Source organism: Caretta caretta, chromosome 15 (assembly GCF_965140235.1).
Source record: "Caretta caretta isolate rCarCar2 chromosome 15, rCarCar1.hap1, whole genome shotgun sequence".
Taxonomy (NCBI): domain Eukaryota; kingdom Metazoa; phylum Chordata; order Testudines; family Cheloniidae; genus Caretta; species Caretta caretta.
The window spans coordinates 2,289,805-2,310,310 of record NC_134220.1 but is presented as its reverse complement, the minus strand read 5'-3'; the positions used below and the strand labels follow the sequence as shown (position 1 = coordinate 2,310,310).

General features: G+C 53.9%; 1 protein-coding gene across 11 annotated transcripts in view; it reads left to right on the top strand.

Annotated features, from left to right (window-relative positions):
• EMID1 (EMI domain containing 1) overlaps nucleotides 1-20,506 on the top strand; it is a 94,977-nt gene that overhangs the window by 17,655 nt on the left and 56,816 nt on the right. For all 11 annotated transcript variants that reach the window (XR_007352920.2, XM_048822260.2, XM_048822264.2 and 8 more), the window contains exons 3-4: nucleotides 12,528-12,641; nucleotides 13,810-13,913. Coding sequence is in view for 10 of the 11 variants with exons in the window: in XM_048822260.2 (XP_048678217.2) it covers nucleotides 12,528-12,641; nucleotides 13,810-13,913 (218 nt within the window). In the remaining variant the exon portion in view is untranslated. The remainder of the gene's footprint in view (nucleotides 1-12,527; nucleotides 12,642-13,809; nucleotides 13,914-20,506) is intronic.

Sequence of the window (20,506 nt, the reverse complement as noted above, 5' to 3'; positions counted from 1 at the left end):
TTGCTCTCCTTTGATCTCTCCGCTCTGCCTGGGTCTCTTTGTAAGCAGTGCTCCTGTTTGCAATGGTGCTGCCTACAACCCTGCACAGGACTAGTTTGAATCTCGCTCCCATCCCACCGCACAACACCCACTCCCGCTATTATGGCAGTGGGTCCTGCGGGCCTTGTGGGATCCTGGTCCTGCTGCAGGGCTCTAGTGCGGCCTTTACAACCTGCTCCGCTCCCTTTGACTTCAGTGCGCTCAGAGGAAAGGCCACGAGGAAGGGCTTGGCCCTGTCAAGGCCAGTAGCCAGCAGCCTGCAGAAGGAGCCGTCACGCTGGTTGCCCCAGCTGCCGCAGGCGAGAGAGGAGGCACTGCCTTTGGTGCCATAGTCTTGAGTTTTCGCGGCACCTGGTTCCCAGGCCAGGTGTCTGCGTAATGGTGATACCCTGGGAAAATTCCTCATGCGCACTGGAGCTCACAGCACTACTCCCCGAGCATGGTGCGCTGCCGGCCAGCGCAGCTCGCTCAGAGCCCAGGAGCTCTCCTCTGCTCCTAGCACCGCCCCTGCCAGCCTGCTGTTCTCCTGTGGCACTTCGTCCTGAAAGGGGCCGAGCATCACAACGGTAGGAATACCTAGTTCTTATAGAGCGCAAGGAGGTCAGTGTCCTTCCCCTGTCTCACAGAGGGGAAACTGAGGCTTGGGAGGGCGATTACTTGCCTATGGTCACCCAGCAAAGCAGCAGCAGAGCTGAGAATTTTGCCTAGTTCTCCTAGTCTGGTGCTATCCACTAGGCAACACTGCCTCCCCTGTCTCATTGAAGCTAAGAGGAGCCCAACAGCTTCCCAGCATCTCTCAAGAGGTGGCCCCGGGTGTGGTCTTATGAAGGGTGGTTGATCACCCCATTGTACCTACCTCCCTAGGGGCCCCAAAGTAGTCCCTCCATAGAAAGGGCCAGCCACTGGGTACGCACAGTCCCCATAAGAGCCAATGGGAGGGGACCATAGAAATGTCGGGCTGGAAAGGACCTCGTGAGGTCATCAAGTCCAGCCCCTGCAATGAGGCAGGACCAAGTAAACCTTGACCATCCCCGACAGGTGTTTGTCCAGCCTGTTCTTAAAAACTTCCAGTGATGGGGATTCCACAGTCTCCCTTGGGAGCCTGTTACTAGAACTGGTCTGATAACTACTGAGCTGGGTGTGTGCAGGTGTGGGTTCATTAACATCTGGAGCAGAGATTCCCCCACCATGCTGTGTTTCCCTGCTTTTCAGGTCCCAGAGTTCCATGTGGTTCTTGCCTTGGAATCTCTGTTCTCCATTCTGTATGCTACTGGGGATGCCTCCCTGTCCCATCTTCATAAGAACGGCCCTACTGGGTCAGATCAAGGGTCCTTCTAGCCCAGTATCCTGCCTACCAACAGTGGCCAATGCCAGGTGCCCCAGAGAGAAAGAGAGAATGAACAGAACAGGTAATCATCAAGTGATCCATCCCCACTGTCACTCAGTGCAAATGAAGCTAGGGGAGTTACCTTAATCCTTGTCCGGAGGGGTTTAGGCGTGTTTCCCACTGCCTTTTCATTGCTTTTCTTAAGTCTTTCTTCCGATCGGTTTTGGTTCAAGCAGAGGCTGGGAGTTGGGGGGTGTCCTTCATGAGTCAGACAAGCTGGATACTGCGCCCTGGTTCCCCAAGAACACAGAGCTGACAGGTAGCACCATTCAGAGGGTCATCATGCTGCTCTAGGAATCTGCATGCCTGAGAAGAGCAGTGGTCCATCTAATCCAGTAATCATGGTCAGGGGCTTTAAAAAAGGCCTGATCCCAATCAGTATTCAAGGGCAAAAGGTCCCAGAGCCAGTTCCCAAGCTCCTGAGACTTCCAGTCTGCCTGGTATTCCTTAGCGGTTTCTTTGCAAACATGTAAATTTCTCGCTCACACCGTTTTTCCTGCCCAAGAATGGCTGCTTAACCAGCTGATGGTCCATTTGATTATTCATAGAATATCAGGGTTGGAAGGGACCTCGGGAAGTCATCTAGTCCAACTCCCTGCTCAAAGCAGGACCCATCTCCAATTAAATCATCCCAGCCAGGGCTTTGTCAAGCCTGTCAAGGAAGGAGATTCTACCACCTCCCTAGGTAACTCATTCCAGTGCTTCACTATCCTCCTAGTGAAAAAGTGTTTCCTAATATCCAACCTAAACCTCCCCCACTGCAACTTGAGACCATTACTCCTTGTCCTGTCATCTTCTACCACTGAAAATAGTCTAGAACCATCCTCTTTGGAACCACCTCTCAGGTAGTTGAAAGCAGCTATCAAATCCCCCCTCATTCTTCTCTTCTGCAGACTAAACAATCCCAGTTCCCTCAGCCTCTCCTCATAAGTCATGTGTTCCAGACCCCTGATCATTTTTGTTGCCCTTCGCTGGACTCTCTCCAATTTATCCACATCCTTCTTGTAGTGTGGGGCCCAAAACTGGACACAGTACTCCAGATGAGGCCTCACCAATGTCGAATAGAGGGGAACGATCACGTCCCTCAATCTGCTGGCAATGCCCCTACTTATACAGCCCAAAATGCCGTTAGCCTTCTTGGCAACAAGGGCACACTGTTGACACATATTCAGCTTCTCGTCCATGTCACCCCTACGTCCTTTTCTGCAGAACTGCTGCCTAGCCATTTGGTCCCTAGTCTGTAGCGGTGCATTGGATTCTTCCGTCCTAAGTGCAGAACCCTGCACTTATCCTTGTGGAACCTCATCAGATTTCTTTTGACCCAATCCCTCAATTTGTCTAGGTCCCTCTGTATCCTATCCCTACCTGCCACCATATCTACCACTCCTCCTAGTTTAGTATCCTCCGCAAATTTGCTGAGAGTGCAATGCACACCATCCTCCAGATCATTTATGAAGATATTGAACAAAACCGGCCCCAGGACCGACCCTTGGGGCACTCCACTTGATACCGGCTGCCATCTAGACATAGAGCCATTGATCACTACCCGTTGAGCCCGACAATCTAGCCAACTTTCTACCCACCTTATAGTGCATTCATCCAGCCCATACTTCTTTAACTTGCTGACAAGAATACAGTGGGAGACCGTGTCAAAAGCTTTGCTAAAGTCAAGAAACAATACATCCACTGCTTTCCCTTCATCCACAGAACCAGTAATCTCATCATAGAAGGCGATTAGATTAGTCAGGCATGACCTTCCCTTTGTGAATCCATGCTGACTGTTCCTGATCACTTTCATCTCGTGTAAGTGATTCAGGATAGATTCCTTGAGGACCTGCTCCAGGATTTTTCCGGGGACTGAGGTGAGGCTGACTGGCCTGTAGTTCCCAGGATCCTCCTTCTTCCCTTTTTAAAGGATTGGCACTACATTAGCCTTTTTCCAGTCATCCGGGACTTCCCCCGATCGCCACGAGTTTTCAAAGATAATGGCCAATGGCTCTGCAATCTCAGCCACCAATTCCTTTAGCACTCTCGGATGCAACGCATCCAGCCCCATGGACTTGTGTTCGTCCAGCTTTTCTAAATAGTCCCTAACCACCTCTTTCTCCAGAGGGCTGGCCACCTACTCCCCATGTTGTGTTGCCCAGTGCAGCAGTCTGGGAGCTGACCTTGTTCGTGAAGACAGAGGCAAAGAAAGCATTGAGTACATTAGCTTTTTCCACATCCTCTGTCACTAGGTTGCCTCCCTCATTCAGTAAGGGGCCCACACTTTCCTTGGCTTTCTTCTTGTTGCCAACATACCTGAAGAAACCCTTCTTGTTACTCTTAACATCTCTTGCTAGCTGCAGCTCCAGGTGTGATTTGGCCCTCCTGATTTCATTCCTACATGCCCGAGCAATATTTTTATACTCTTCCCTGGTCATCTGTCCAATCTTCCACTTCTTGTAAGCTTCTTTTTTATGCTTAAGATCTGCAAGGATTTCACCATTAAGCTAAGCTGGTCTCCTGCCATATTTACTATTCTTTTGACACATCAGGATGGTTTGTCCCTGTAACCTCAATAGGCATTCTGCCGCTTGGCTGAGGTGCTGGCTAGCCTTTTGTCTCGGAGGAACTGGTTTGTGTCTTGTCACAGGGGCTCTGCACGGCCATTAAGGGGAGGGGCGCCCCTGCTTGCTCAGTGCAAGTTTGATACTCCTTTCGCACGGTTGTAAGTCTCAGCTGGGCCAGACAAACACAGTCAGGGACTCCGGCCCTCTGGACAGAGCAGAGCAAACAAACAGTCTAGCTTTTAGGCCTCTTAGTTGGGGGTAAATAACAACAAACTGGAGTTTCAGCCCCTTGGGCAGGGAGGAGCAAATGAGCAGGCTGTAGCCCCTTGGCTGGGGCGCACACTAGCAACCAGCAGCTTCAGTCCCCTGCTCGGAGGGAACAAACAATTTATAGTCCCTGAGCCTCCTGACAGGGGCAACCAATCACAAATAGGGCTCTGACCCCCTTGATGGGGCAGAACAAACAAACAGTGGCCAGGGTCTCCAGCATTACTGGGATGGAGGGTGGGGGAACCCTGGGCCCACCCTACTCTACCAGGTTCCGACCCAGAGCCATGTGAAGCTGGTAACCTCCCAGTTTAGGATTCAAGTATCAGCATCCAGCACATTCCCTGGATCACTGCCTACCCTTAAGTCCAATGCAGGCCTGTCTTCCACGAGCAGCAGTCTGGTGTCCCTGTCAGTCTCTACTGCTGGTGTGCTCTCCACAGTGTAGTCCAGGATACCTCAGCTGTCGGGGGGGTTGACTGATCTTTGGTAGGAGCCGCCAGCAGCACACGTCCATCCTCCCCCTCAGCCAGCCCTGCCTGAGCTGGCCAGCTGCCTTTTATCTGCTCCCACCACCTGGAGCACAGGTGAGGGGGCATGGCCTCTTGGGTCCAAAGTGACTGGTTAACCCCCATGTGGCTGCCCGTCACATGCCTGCTTTTCTAAACTTGGAGCATGTGTCAGTAAAGTCATACAGTAGAATCTTATAACTTTACATACAATGTTGCCACACATATTTTACCAGGACAATAATGTTCATCAGATTATGAGTTTTCAAGTGATACCTCACAAAGCATATGTGATAAATGACGGGGGGGATAGCTCCCTTTTGTGGACATCCAGTGAGCCAGTTGGCTATGGAATCCCTCTTGGTGGTTGTTCTCTACTTGCTTTACCTGTAAAGGGTTAACAAGCCCACAGGTAAAAGGAAAGGAGTGGGCACCTGACCAAAAGAGCCAATGGGAAGGCTAGAACTTTTTAAAATTGTGAAAAAACTTTCCCTTTGTGTCTTGTTTTCTGGAGAGCAGAGACACAGAGCAGCAATGCTGTAAGCAGCTTTAAAACCAGGTATGAAAAAACATCAATTCATACCTCGAACCTACTTATCTGAAACCCCAGATGTGTAAGTAGATGAAGAATGTCTAGAAAGAGGCAATTAGGTTTATTTCTTTTATTTTGTAAGGCTTGTGGACTCCTCTGTGCTAACCCCAGATGCTTTTGTTTTGCTTGTAACCTTTAAGCTGAACCTCAAGAGAGTGATCTTGATGCTTAATTTTTGTAATTGTATCTTTTAAGATCTAGCAAAAAGCCCAAGTTCCAGATGTATTTTCTTTTGGGGGGGGTTAATAAAATGTACCTTTTTTAAGAACAGGATTGGATGTTTGTGCCCTAAGAGATTTGTGCACATGTTTAATTAGCTGGTGGCAACAGCTGATTTCCTTTGTTTTTTTCTCAGCTCTTCCCTGGAGGGGGGGTGAAAGAGCTTGAGGGTGCCCCACAGGAAGGAATCCCCAAGTGTGCCTTTCTGGGTTCTCAAAGGGGCGGGGGGGTGTTGCACTTGGGTGGTGACAGCATCTACCCATCTAAGGTCAGAGAGAAGCTGTGACCTTGGGAGTTTAATACCAGCCTGGAGTGGCCATTATGAATTTTTAGAATCCTTGCGGGCCCCCACCTTCTGCACTCAAAGTGCCAGAGTGGGGAATCAGCCTTGAGAGCATATTTTGTACCAAATTTATCATAGACCTGTAGAAAGGGAGAACCTAGGGATATAGACTGTCACACCACATGCCATCCAGCCATATCCTGAGTAACGCGACTCACACTTGTGCTGTGCGGTTCTTTCTCTCTCTCCCTGGAGGATGTCTTGTTTTGGCAAGGCTGGATTTTGGTTTCAAATGCCCATCCAGCTTCGTGTGTGTGTTAGAGGAAGCCAGAGAGAGACTGGCACTAGGCACTTGGAGTAGAAGACAGGGAGGTCTAGGATGGGCCTTAGCTCCTGCGGAAGTTTGTTCCACAGTCTGGGGCTGTTTGCCCACTTGCTGGCGGCCTCAGCAAAGAGGCCAAGAACTGATGAAGGCCAAGAACATGCCTCAGAAGCTGAACTGCCTTGTCCCAGAGTTCAGGCATACTGCAGTGACCGTGCAGGGGAAGGTGGCAGGGAGGGGGCTAGCCATGCTCTCTTTGGGGCAGGGACAGTCTCTGGCCTGGCCTATATTTAAAATATAGGTTGAAACAGCTACAGCTGAGTGCCTGCCACCCCTAGTGCCATAGCGTCGCTGCCCTAAGGCTCAGCGTAGACGCAGCTAGATTGATGGAAGAATGCTTCCATTGACCTCATTGCTGTCACTCAGGGAGGTGGTGTTCCTGCATCCCTGCTGTTGCTGTAGAATCATAGATCATAGAATATCAGGGTTGGAAGGGACCCCTGAAGGTCATCTAGTCCAACCCCCAGCTCAAAGCAGGACCAACCTGTCACGGAGTCCCTGGGCGATGCTCTGGAACTGCTCCCCATGAAGCCAGTCAGGACTCTGGGGCAGTCGCCTTTCTGTGAGCAGCCTGTCTTCAGGACACACAGCTCACACAGCTTCCACCTTCCTGGGTCTGACCTCAGAGCATTCAGCATCCTCTGCCCCTCCGTGCGCTTTCCCCCAGCGAGTCCGCTCAGGCGGGGCTCCTGGGGAAGCCAGAGGGTCCTGCCCCCCAACTTCGCAGTCAGACGTGACTCTCAGCCAGCCAGTAAAACAGAAGGTTTATTAGACGACAGGAACATGGTCTAAAACAGAGCTTGCAGGTGCAGAGAACGGGACCCCTCAGCTGGGTCCATTCTGGGGGGTAGTGAGCCAGACAACCACGTCTGCACTTCACTCCATGTCCCAGCCAGCCCCAAACTGAAAACCCCTCCAGCCCCTCCTCCTCTGGGCTTTGTTCCTTTCCCGGGCCAGGAGGTCACCTGATTCCTTTGTTCTCCAACCCTTCAGCTCTCACCTTGCAGGGGGGGAAGGGCCCAGGCCATTAGTTGCCAGGAAACAGGGTGTCGGCCATTCTCTGTGTCCAGACTCCTGCACACACATGCCCTCTAGGGCTCTGCAATGATCATACACCCTTACCCCACCCCCTAGATACTTAAGAACTGCCTAGGGGAAACTGAGGCACCCCCACACTATTCAGAGGAAACATTAAGAACAGTCCCACTTCATCACATCTCTCCCCCCTTCGAGATCGAACTGAGCGGGGTCACTTTAGCCGGTGACCTGGGGAAGTTCGAAGCCACCAACGTTCCCATGGATGCCCCAGCATCTCTCCCATTCCTTGGTAGGAGTTACACCAGGCCCTTCCAGTTTCACGCCCTCCCTTAGGTCAGGGTGGTCGATAGCACTCGCAGGCCGCATGTGGGAAGGTTTATGCAGCCCATGCCCTTTGGCCACCCCAAGAATGTCTCCCCATTGACCATCACCTTCTGCTCCCACTGGAGGTCCGGGGGGCCTGGCCCCAGGAAACTCCACACAGACATATAGGTTGGGGTCAGGAGTGGGAGCCTGTCCACATCCCCAACCACCTGGCTGACGGAGTCTGTGGCCTTGGGACCCAGCAAGGGAGCTAGACACCGGGGCTTTTCCGCAGGGCCCCCTTGGTTCAAATCGCCAGCCTGCTCAAAGGCAGTGAGGTGGGCATCCACACCCCCCCCCTCCTTAACCAGGGGCAGCAATTTAGTCTCGAGGTTCCCTGCGGAACTGGCCCCCCGGGATCTATCCCCACTCACCCCGGGGAGGTCCCCTAGGCCTCTCCACCCCACCACCGCCAGTTCATGCTGCTGCTGCTTCTGCAGGTCTTTCTCAGGCTCTCGCTGTCTCTCACAGTCCTCTTGCTCTCTCGGACTCAGCTCCACTCCCGTCCGTCTTGATCCCCCGATGGGGAACCCGATCGTGAAGACCCCCGTCTGGTCGGGGACAGGAGTCTTGGCGATGCCTGGCTCCCGCTTCAGCTGCTCCCAGATCCTGCTATAGCCCCAGTTGGGGTCAGGAATCTGTTCCTTAGAGCGGTCATCCTCCTCCAGCTGCACGATTAACTCTGCTTTGGTGAACTTTCCAATGCTCAACCCTCTCTTTTTGCACAGGCTTACAATGTCCTTCTTAAGGAGACGGTGACAGGCCATCACTCCGCTCCTCCCAAGTTGTTGTGGACTCACAGGCTCCCCACGGTTTCCAGGGAGAACCCCTAGTGTGCCAGCCTTTCTCGAGGTCACCACCTCTTTGCCAGGGTCGAGCTGCAGACTCCTCCGCCCCTTGGACTGCTCGCTGCAATCCCCAGGGGAACCCTGTTACTGCACAGTCCTTCTAGCTGTTCACACACTCCCAGGGGTTAACCGCCCCCCGAAACCGCTCCTCTCTGAGCCTTCAGCAGGCCTGGTCCTCGGCAATCCCCCTTCGTGTTACTGCTCCCCAGTCACTTACTGCAGGAAGCGCCATCCACGGGGTGCAGTACATCCCACCGCTGCCACCAGTTGTCACGGAGTCCCTGGGCGATGCTCTGGAACTGCTCCCCATGAAGCCAGTCAGGACTCTGGGGAAGTCGCCTTTCTGTGAGCAGCCTGTCTTCAGGACACACAGCTCACACAGCTTCCACCTTCCTGGGTCTGACCTCAGAGCATTCAGCATCCTCTGCCCCTCCGTGCGCTTTCCCCCAGCGAGTCCGCTCAGGCGGGGCTCCTGGGGAAGCCAGAGGGTCCTGCCCCCCAACTTCGCAGTCAGACGTGACTCTCAGCCAGCCAGTAAAACAGAAGGTTTATTAGACGACAGGAACATGGTCTAAAACAGAGCTTGCAGGTGCAGAGAACGGGACCCCTCAGCTGGGTCCATTCTGGGGGGTAGTGAGCCAGACAACCACGTCTGCACTTCACTCCATGTCCCAGCCAGCCCCAAACTGAAAACCCCTCCAGCCCCTCCTCCTCTGGGCTTTGTTCCTTTCCCGGGCCAGGAGGTCACCTGATTCCTTTGTTCTCCAACCCTTCAGCTCTCACCTTGCAGGGGGGGAAGGGCCCAGGCCATTAGTTGCCAGGAAACAGGGTGTCGGCCATTCTCTGTGTCCAGACTCCTGCATACACCTGCCCTCTAGGGCTCTGCAATGATCATACACCCTTACCCCACCCCCTAGATACTTAAGAACTGCCTAGGGGAAACTGAGGCACCCCCACACTATTCAGAGGAAACATTAAGAACAGTCCCACTTCGTCACACAACCCCAACTAAATCATCCCAGCCAGGGCTTTGTCAAGCCGGACCTTAAAAACTTCTAAGGAAGGAGATTCCACCACCTCCCTAGGTAACGCATTCCAGTGTTTCACCACCCTCCTAGTGAAAAAGTTTTTCCTAATATCCAACCTAAACCTCCCCCACTGCAACTTGAGACCATTGTTCCTTGTTCTGTCATCTGCCACCACTGAGAACAGTCTAGATCCATCCTCTTTGGAACCCCCTTCAGGTAGTTGAAGGCTGTTATCAAATCCCCCCTCATTCTTCTCTTCCGCAGGCTAAATAAAACCAGTTCCCTCAGCCTCTCCTCGTAAGTCATGTGTTCCAGCCCCCTAATCATTTTTGTTGCCCTCCGCTGGACTCTCTCCAATTTGTCCACATCCTTTCTGTAGTAGGGGGACCAAAACTGGACACAATACTCCAGGTGAGGCCTCACCAGTGCTGAATAGAGGAGAAGAATCACGTCCCTTGATCTGCTGGCAATGCTCCTCCTTATACAGCCCAAAATGCCATTGGCCTTCTTGGCAACAAGGGCACACTGTTGACTCATATCCAGCTTCTCGTCCACTGTAACCCCTAAGTCCTTTTCTGCAGAACTGCTGCTTAGCCACTCGGTCCCTAGTGTGTAGCAGTGTATGGGTTCTTCCGTCCTAAGTGCAGGATTCTGCACTTGTCCTTGTTGAACCTCATCAGATTTCTTTTGGCCCAATCCTCTAATTTGTCTAGGTCTCTCCGTATCCTATCCCTACTCTCCAGCTTATCTACCTCTCCTCCCAGTTTAGTGTCATCTGCAAACTTGCTGAGGGTGCAATCCACACCATCCTCCAGATCATTTATGAAGATATTGAACAAAACCGGCCCCAGGACCGACCCCTGGGGCACTCCACTTGATACCAGCTGCCAGCTAGACATGGAACCATTGATCACTACCTGTTGAGCCCGATGATCTAGCCAGCTTTCCACAGAGCCAGTTCACCATAGAAGGCAATCAAGTTAGCCAGGCATGACTTGCCCTTGGTGAATCCATGCTGACTGTTCCTGATCACTTTCCTCTCCTCTAAGTGCTTCAGAATAGATTCCTTGAGGACCTGCTCCATGATTTTTCCAGGGACTGAGGTGAGGCTGACTGGTCTGTAATTCCCTGGATTCTCCTTCTTCCCTTTTTAAAATATGGGCACTATATTTGCCTTTTTCCAATCATCCAGGGCGTCCCCCAATCGCCTGTAGGATGTGTCCGCACTACGGAGTTGTGCTGGCATAGGTACGGCCCTGGAGCTATGCTGCTCTGGTCCCTGTACTGGAAGAATGGCCTTTCAGCACGTCTTTGTACAGCGCCTGTCACAGCAGGTCTCCAATCTTGATTGCGGCCTTGAATGGGTGAAGGGGCCTGTGACGTTGCACTCTATATTATTTTATGAAAATATGCTAATGAGTGTGAATATAATGTAACTGGAATATGCTTCATGCAAAAGGTCTCTTGTGAGGTATCCTTACAAAGCTTATAATCCACTGAGTGAGGTCATCCTATTTGTATAAATGTATCATTCTTGTATCTGAAACTATAAATATGAAATATAACTCTGAGGTCCTATTGTAATTATGCAAAGTGTGGGCCACTAATGGTGGCTTGGAATCTTGATGGCTCCCATTAACCAGGACAACTGGTTGTCGATGGCTCTGTTTACTTGTAAGTCTTCTTGTATATGTGTGTGCTGGCAAGTGGGTAATGAAGTCTTACAGTGACATGCGATCATGTCACCTGAACAGGAATCCATCTTTAACCTGGTGTTTTTCCATTGAGGAGGAGGGGTGGGAACCCAGAGAGGAACAAAGGATTCCTGCCTTGTGCAAAAGATATATAAGGGAGTGGAACAGAACAAAGGGGGCTGCAGTCATGAGAAATCCCCTAGCTACCACCTGAGCTGGAAGAAGGGCTGTACCAGGGAAAAGGATAGGGCCCAGACTAGGAAGGCATCCAGTCTGTGATAGAAGCTTATTGAAACATCTCTGAGGGTGAGATTTTATCTGTATTAAGTTTTCTTACTGTATTAGGCTTAGACTTGCATGTTTTATTTTATTTTGCTTGGTAATTCACTTTGTTCTGTCTTTTATTACTTGGAACCATTTCAATCCTACTTTTTGTATTTAATAAAATCCCTTTTTACTTATTAATTAACCCAGAGTAAGTATTAATACCTAGGTGGGGGGCAAACTGCTGTGCATCTCTCTATATCAGTGTTCTAGAGGGCGAACAATTTATGAGTTTACCCTGTATAAGCTTTACCCATTGGGAGCTGGGTATCTGAGTGCTGGAGACAGGAACACTTCTTAAGCTGTTTTCGGTTAAGTCTGCAGCTTGTGGGGGACGTGATTCAGACTTGGATCTGTGTTTGCAGCAGGCAAGCATGTCTGGCTCCAACCAGGCAAGGGACTGAAGTCCCAAGCTGTCAGGGAAAACAGGCTCAGAGGTAGTCCAGGCACATCAGGTGGCAGTCCCAAAGGGGGTTTCTGTGATCCAACCCGTCGTAGGGCTGGTAGTGGAAAAAGGCCCAGTGCTTTCTGCTGCTGTGTGAAACACCCTCAAGGTGCCAGCATTTAAGCAGGAATACCAGCCAGAGGAAACGTGCATGGTTGGCAGTGTGAGTGTTTTCACGTTCGGGTCGGGGAGTGGGAAAGCCTGGACCTGATTCAGAGGCAGGGAAGCTCCTTTGGGGGAGACACTGGCATGGCAGTCAGAATGGGAAGCCCTGGAGAACCAGCCAAGTTCTTGGGGGATGTGGCATTTGCTCCGAGATGACGGGGCTGGTGCATCCAAAGGGGAGCTGGTTTAAGCAGCTGGGCCCAGCCTGGGATCTCTGTGCTTTTCTGTGACTGGTTGGGCCCTGGGGGGGTGGGGGGTCTCAATGACCATTTGACACCAATACATTTTGGCCTAGCAGCCAATGCTGCTAGGGCTAGTGAAGGGCATCTGCCCCCTGAGCAGGGGCAGGGGCAGGAGCAGGGTGTGATGCAGCCTATGTTGGTCTCTTTCAGGAACTGGTGCTCGTACATGGTCACGAGGACAGTTTCCTGCCATGTCCAAAATGGTACCTTCCTGCAGAGAGTGTTCCAGGGCTGCCACTGGCCCGGGGGCTGCAACGGAGGCAGGTGAGAGAGACGCTGCCGCTTCCCCTTCCACCGCCCCCTGCTCCCTTGCCACATGCTGCTTGTCTGCTGTGCCACACGTGGGCAGAGCTGGGGCATGGGAGTCACACATCCAGAGTTCATGCTGCAAGGTGGGGAGATTTTGCTTCCTCCTAGGGCCCCTCACAGGCTTGAACTGCTGCAACCCTGTAGCAGCACGCGGGCCGCTCCTACCTTCTCGCACCGCAGAGACCCACTCAGTCTCCACTGGCAGGGTAGCCACACCCTGCTGCTTATTGCATTCCCTCCACCCGTTCAGCAACACTATGGACAACTCCCCTGCTATCCCTAGGCCCAAGAGGAACAGAGGTCTCCCTTCCTGGAGATCTCACTGACTCTGGACTCGCCTAACTCTGCTCCTCACCTGGCACATCCTTCCTGTGCCTTTGGATCAGGCCTCAGCTGATGGGCTAATTCATCCTCTAGCTTACCCAGCTGTGATCCTGATGAACAAATTACATTTTTGCCCCAGCCAGGCTTCTCGGGGCGGAGCTAGAGCGATCGGGGTGCTGTAGCTGGTGAGCCGGCCCTCTGTCCCAGGCCCCGTGTTACTGGGAGGGGAATGAAGAATTAAGCTGTTTTGCCCATCCAGTCCCAAGTTCCTCCCACTGCCCCAGCCCAGAGGGACCATCCGCTCCTGGGGCTGCTAGGCCACTCAGCCTCTGTTTGCACGAAGACTCGGGCTCCCCTCCACCCACTCTGATGGGATCCAGCCTACAGCTGGATGCTCCACCCCTTCTCAAGGGAGTGCTCCATCGATCCTGAATCCTTCCACACCAGCCCCCTCCTGGAGCGGCCTCATCGCGTGAGGGTAACGTGGCTTCCCCACTCATTCCTGCCCCATGTTGCTCCTACATCATGAGAGGCTGCAGCACATCAGCTGATCCCAGCAGGGGCCAGGCAGGAATCTACTCCCATCCCATGCAATGCTGAAAGGGGGACAGCAAGGAGCAAACTCCCCCCTGTGAAGCATCAGGCCTGGGTGCCTGCTGGAGGTGGAGATGGGATACCCACCTGGGATGATCTGTAGCGACAGGCCGCTGGTGGTGACAAATGTTAGGGATGCCGGCGCTGAGCCTGGCCCCTGAGAACAGACCAAGCTCCTGATGCCGGGGCCCTTTCTGTTTCTCAGCTACAGAGCCATCGTGAGACCAGCGTACAAGGTGGCCTACAAGACGGTCACAGCTCTGGAGTGGAAGTGCTGCCCAGGCCACACGGGGGTCAACTGCAAAGAAGGTAGGAAAAGCCAGCTGAACATGGCTCCTGGGGATGTTCTGAGCTGTGTGAGCTGCAGGGAGCACTGGGGCACTGCAGCCCAAAGAGCTGGCATGGATCAGAACAGTCCCCTGCTAGCACAGGATTGAAGGGGCCTGGATTCAGATCCCTTCCACCGTGGGGCAGAGGGATCTCTGGGGGAACAGCTCCCTCTCTTTGTGGGGCAGAGGGGGAGCTGGAGGGCAGCTCTCTCTCTTTGTGGGGCAGAGGGGGCTCTGGGGATAGATATACAGGGTAGTTTGTGTGGGGCAGAGGATACTCTGGGCCAGATAGATAGCATAGGGGGACAGTCATCTCATGGCCGGACAGAGGGAGCTCAGGACACCGGCTGCCCTAGCATTGTCTTTGGTTGTCAGCAATGGATCCTCCATTGGCTGGATCACTGTTACTGGCATAGATGGGACCCAACCATTGGGCACTATGTCACCTAGGGTGTGATGGGCCCCATCTCCACTAGCAGCTAAGCCCGTCTGCACCAGCTGATGGGGGAGTGGCTGCTAACTACTGCCATGGGGAAGTGCTATGGAGACAGATCTTCAATCTGGGTCATTCATGGTAATGAGGGTTGGAGGGGACGTGAGTAGTTGGAGGAGGTACAATGTGAATGCTGCGGGCATCAGCCCCGTGCATCAGTGTCATACGCTGGATGGCAGATATCAGTCACTGGGCATTCTCTAGAGTGCCCCATGGCACCTCATGCTGCCAACCTAGAGGTCAAGCGATCCAGGGCACCTCCCAGGGATTCTGAGGGGGCAGGTACGGAATCAGACCCCAGCCAGTGTGGGGCAGAAGGATCTCTGGGGGTAGATGTATGGGGCAGCCCCCCTCAGTGTGGGGCAGGTATGGGGGGTTCTCATCTTTGATCATTCCCGAGATGATACTGGGGTGAGTGGGGAGCCGGGCTGGGGGCAGATTCTTCCCTGAAATCCCCTGATGTCAGCAATTTCAGTTTGCTGGTTTGTTGTAGCTCATTAGCCCTGGGCTGCCTCTTCTAATTAGTTACTGTAGGGCTGCTTGTAAACAGTGGCGCTATGGAGCGGGGGTGTTGTTATGGTAGGGCCACGCATGGCTGCCCAGCGTATCTCATGCCTCCTGGATTGCTCACCATGAAAGCCGCATGAACTGGTGCCCATCGCCAGAGCTCTGCACAGATACACAAATAAGTATCCGCATCCGATCCACGAGCCGCAAAGATTATCTGTGGATATCCACAGATCTCCTCAGATTTGCAGGGCTCTACACTGGGGGCTAGGCTGAGGCTCCAAAGCATCCCCCCCCGACGGAGCCGGTCGGGGAGAGCCACAGACAGCTGTGGGGAGTGGACCCTCCACCTGCCCTCAGCCGGGCGGGGAGCCTGGGGGGCGGGGACACTGCTGGGGGCTGCTCTCAGGCCCCCTCCCCCATACTGTGGGCAGGTAGAAGGTCTGCCACTGCTCCCCACTGCTGAGCTCCATGCTGGCCTGGCTGGGGGAAGGGGGGACACCTGTGGAGCTGCCTGGGGGCTGCTCAGGCCCCCCACCCACAGCAGGTGGAAGGTCTGCCATGGCTCCCCACAGCTGCCCGCCCGGCTCTTACCGTGGCTGGGCTGTGGCTCCGAGCCACCCCCCTGGCCGAAGCCAGGTCGGGGAAAGCCGGGCGGGCAGCTGTGGGGAGCCACGGTGGACCCTCCACCTGCCCTGGGTGTGGGGCCCAAGCAGCCCCCCACCCAGTATCCCTGCCCCCCAGGCCTCCCGCCCAGGGCAGGTGGAGGATTGGTGCCGCGGTTCCTCACTGCTGCCCACCGGCTCTTACCGTCAGAGCCCTGTGCAGATACAAAATTTGTATCTGCATCCACACTGCTATCCGCAGAAATGGTCCACAGGTATAAAGTGGATACCCACGGATTTTCAGGGCTCTACCCGTCGCAGCATCGCTGAGCACTGCCAAGCCCTGCCTGCCGGGAAGCTGTTAGTTATTCCCATACCAGCATCTCCCAGCAGGAGCTGCTATAGGGGATGGCCCAGAAGCTCTGGCCTCTGCTAATCGTATAGATGGAAGAGGGTGTTTGAATGGTCTTTGGGAACACAGTTCCCAGCGAGGCGCTGGCAGGACGAATCTGAGTTTACGATACAAGCAGAGCAGGCCACCAGGCTGCCCTGGCCAAAGGTAGCAGCACTAGCCAGTGCCATTTACCCAGGGATCAGCCTGGCAGGTACAACAATCAGCACCTGGAGAGCCCAGCATGGGACCCAGATCGCTTGCTGTTTTGTAGCCACAGCAGCCAGGGCAGGAATGGATTCCTCGAAGGCCAGAATGGATCACTGTGATCACCTAGTCTGACCTCCCGTCTAGCAGGCCAGAGGCCGTCCCTGAATGAATTCCTGGTTGAACTAGAGCAGAGCTCGGAAAACGAGCTCGTCTGGATTTAAAACTGGCCTGCGAGAGGGAATTCACCCCTGCCCTTGGGAAATTGTTCCAAGGATTAATTGCCCTCATTGTTAGAAATGGGCATTTTATTTCCTATCTGAATTTGCTTAGCTTCAGCTTCCAGCCCTTGGGCGTGTTAGACCTTTGTCTGCTAGAGCAGTGGTTCTCAAACGTTTGTAGTGGTGACCCCTTTCACACAGCAAGCCTCTGAGTACAACCCCCCTTTATAAATTAAAATCACTTTTAAATATATTTAACACCATTATAAATGCTGGAGGCAAAGCGGGGTTTGGGTTGGAGGCTGACAGCCCACGACCCCCCATATAATAACCTTGCGCCCCCCTGAGAGGTCCGACCCCCAGTGTGAGAAACCCTGTGCTAGAGTGAAGATCAATGTTTTGTTCCCCAGCTAGGTACTTATCGGCTGTCCTCAAATCACCCCTTAGCCTCTTTGTTAACCCAAATTGACTGAGCTCCGAGTCTCTCACTGGAAGGCAAGTTTCTAATCCTTTATTCATTCTTGTGGCTCTTCTCCAATTTCTCTCCACGCCGCGTTAATTGGGGCCACCAGCACTGGACACAGTGTTCCAGCCGTGGTGGCACCAGTGCCAAACACAGAGGGAAAGTCACCTCCCTGCTCCTACCCAAGATCCCTGGGCATCAGGGGAAGGAGGGTGACTCAGAGGCTGTCAGCTTAGTGTGGGCCTCCTGGATCACCCCAGAACCAGCTTGGGGGACAGCAGCACTGCCAGGCTCTCCTAAAGGCCGGGGGGGCGCCTCATTTCTGGTGCAGATGGTGCAGGGCGATTTGAACTGTGCCAAGGAATTGCCCCTCCAGCGCCAAGAAAGGACAGACAAACTCAACCATGACCCCACGATGCTGAGACAGGCAGGACTCACTGTGGAAGGGCCGGGGCAGGGGGCAGGTGAGCCAGTCTCCCCCTTCCACAGGGCAGGGGCAGGAGGAGAGGGAGAGGGGAGGCTGAAGGGCTGCTGCTGTGATTTTTTCCCCCAGCTGCAGTCGAGGAAGGACCAGGCCTGGCTCCCTGCCAGCTCCTCTCCACTCTGCCAAGCTATCAGCCTTGGGGTGCCTCCACCCTTCCTGCTGTTGAACCGCTGGGGGACAGGAGGAGGGGAGGGGACACCTGTGGATGGAAGAGGCAGGCTCAGTGTCCTGGAGGTGCTCTAACTGGGGGACCCCCCCATAATACACACAGCTCCCCTCAGCCCCCAGTTAGCCCCCATTGGCATCTCCCATCCAGCCCCTTCGGCAGCCCCAGTCCCCATCTGGCCTCCCCTTGGACAACCACCATCCAATCCACTTCACATTCTCTCTCCTGCATCTCCTGGAGCCACACTCAGGTTTCGGTGCAAGCTGACCGGGCCCTGGTCCCTCGCTGTCTCTGGGGACCTGCAGGCCGCTTTGAAATGGACTCCAGGAGGGAGAGGTGGGAGACGAGAGAGGGATGGAGGGGCAGCGATATGGGGAGCAGAGGGGCTGGGTGGATGACCTGAATGGGGCCAAAGCTGAACTAGGCCAGGGAGGCGACACATGGCTCCTGGGAGACAGCATTCTTGCTGTCCACGGCAGGGGATCAGGAAGGCGAGGAATCCGGGCACCCAGCCTGGGGTTAGGGTGATTCTCCCTGTGTGTGTCCTTCCCCTGACCCTGCAGACAGCCCCAGCTGGGCCTGCACCCTGCGGCCCACCCCCGGGCCTGCTCACTCCCCAATTCCTATTGCACTGATCCCAGCAATGCTGACTCAGGGGCTGAGGTTAAGGAAGCTGCCGAGAAAGCTGAGCCCGGCTTGTTTTGCTGCTTCCTGGCCAGCTGCGGCTGGGAACTGGGAGCCTGTGAGTGCTCTGCTCGTCCCTCTGCCTTCAGGCCTTGGCAGGCGGCTTCCGAGAGCTAGAGCTGGTGGGGCCTGCTCGGTAGGAGCTATTCCGAGGCTGCTCAGCTGCTGCCCAGTCGGGTTGCCAATTTTGGTTGGACGTATTCCTGGGGGTTTCATAACATGACATCACCTATAATTAAAGATTCATGTTTAATTCCTGGAGACTCCAGGCCAATCCTGGAGGCTGGCAACCCCACTGTCCACTGGGCCTCCCACTAACTCCCCCCCTCCGCTTCTCCCCCGCTATCTTGGTTCTTAGGACGCGGGATCTCAGCAGAAAAGCTGAGCGACTGAAACTCCCATCTCCCCAGCGCTGCTGAAAAGAGCATGCTCCAACTGTCTGGCAATCTACTGAGCTGTCTGTCCTCAGGGGGAGTGAGCGGTGGCATTGGTTCTCATGGGCTGACAGCAAGACACAGCCACCTAGTAACCTCTGCGAGCCAGGGACCCCTCTGCAAGTACCTGGTCCCCCACATCATTGGGTGTGCTAGCCCGCTGCCCCCCGGGAGCGCAGCGTAGGGACAGTTCACACAGCTGGAATCCTGCCACTGCTGCCTGGGGAATGCAGAGCTCCTGAGGCTCCAGGTCACAGCACTGTCTCTGGGGTGGCTCCTTCCGAGCTTTTCTTCCCCCTGACTGTGGGTCTGGAGCTGGGCCAAGCTCCATCTTCCTAGTGCCTTCAATCCCCTTTCTTCACGGCTCCTACTGATGGCATCTAAAGTCTCTCACTGGCGCCAGTGGAAGCCCTTCACACGAGTCCCAGGGGCAGGTTCTTGCCCTGACCGTTCCCAGCAGCTGTGCTGTGCTGCTGAGGCTGTGCCCAGCTCCGGGCTGTCGAGCTTGCGAAAAGGAGTCTATCGACTCCATGGCACCTAGGTCCATGCTGTTCATCCTCCCCTTGCTGGGACACCTCAGGCAGTGCTGGTAAAGAGACCCAGCTCCTAGCTCAGGGGACTGGCTATAGAGGTTATGGGCAGACTGGACCAGCTAGTATGACATCCTGCATATCACGGGCCATTAAACCCCACCCAGACCAAGCCCAACAACCAGAATTAGATCCAAGTATCACAGCCCTCAGAAGATTAAGCTGTGATGTGCCCCGGCAGAGAACAGGAGGAACTGAGGTGCACCAGTGCCCAAGGCCCCTGCAGTGGCAGGGAAAGGATTAAGTGAGATACACCCAGATGATCCTGGCAAGCAACCAGTAACCACATGCTGTAGAAGAAGGTGAAAACCCCCCAGGGTCTCTGCCAATCTGAGCTGGGGAAAATTCCTTCCCAACCCCAAACCTGGCCATCAGTGTGACCCTGAGCATACGAGGAAGACTCACCAGCCAAGCGCCTGAGAAAGAAACTTCTCTGCTTCACATCAGAGCACTGGCCCACCTGTCCAGTGTCCCATCTCCCGCCATGGGTATCTGTGATGCTTCAGAGGAAGGAGAGAGGAAAACCTTTGGAATACAGTGGAAGGGGAAATGTTCCCTTAGAATCATAGAATATCAGGGTTGGAAGGGACCTCAGGAGGTCATCTAGTCCCACCCCCTGCTCAAAGCAGGACCAATCCCCAACTAAATCATCCCAGCCAGGGCTTTATCAAGCCTGACCTTAAAAATATCTAAGGAAGGAGATTCCACCACCTCCCTAGGTAACGCATTCCAGTGCTTCACCACCCTCCTAGTGAAAAAGTGTTTCCTAATATCCAACCTAAACCTCCCCCACTACAACTTGAGACCATTACTCCTCGTTCTGTCGTCTGCTACCACTGAGAACAGTCTAGATCCATCCTCTTTGGAACCCCCTTTCAGGTAGTTGGAAGCAGCTATCAAATCCCCCCTCTTTCTTCTCTTCTGCAGACTAAACAATCCCAGTTCCCTCAGCCTCTCCTCATAAATCATGTGTTCCAGTCCCCTAATCATTTTTGTTGCCCTCCGCTGGACTCTTTCCAGTTGTTCAGCATCCTTCTTGTAGTGTGGGGCCCAAAACTGTACACAGTACTCCAGATGAGGCCTCACCAATGTCGAATAGAGGGGAATGATCATGTCCCTTGATCTGCTGGCAATGCCCCTACTTATATAGCCCAAAATGCTGTAGCCTTCTTGGCAACAAGGGTACACTGTTGACTCATATCCAGCTTCTCGTCCACTGTAACCCCTAGGTCCTTTTCTGCACAACTGCTGCCGAGCCACTCAGTCCCTAGTCTGTAGCAGTGCATGGGAGTCTTCTGTCCTAAGTGCAGGACTCTGCACTTGTCCTT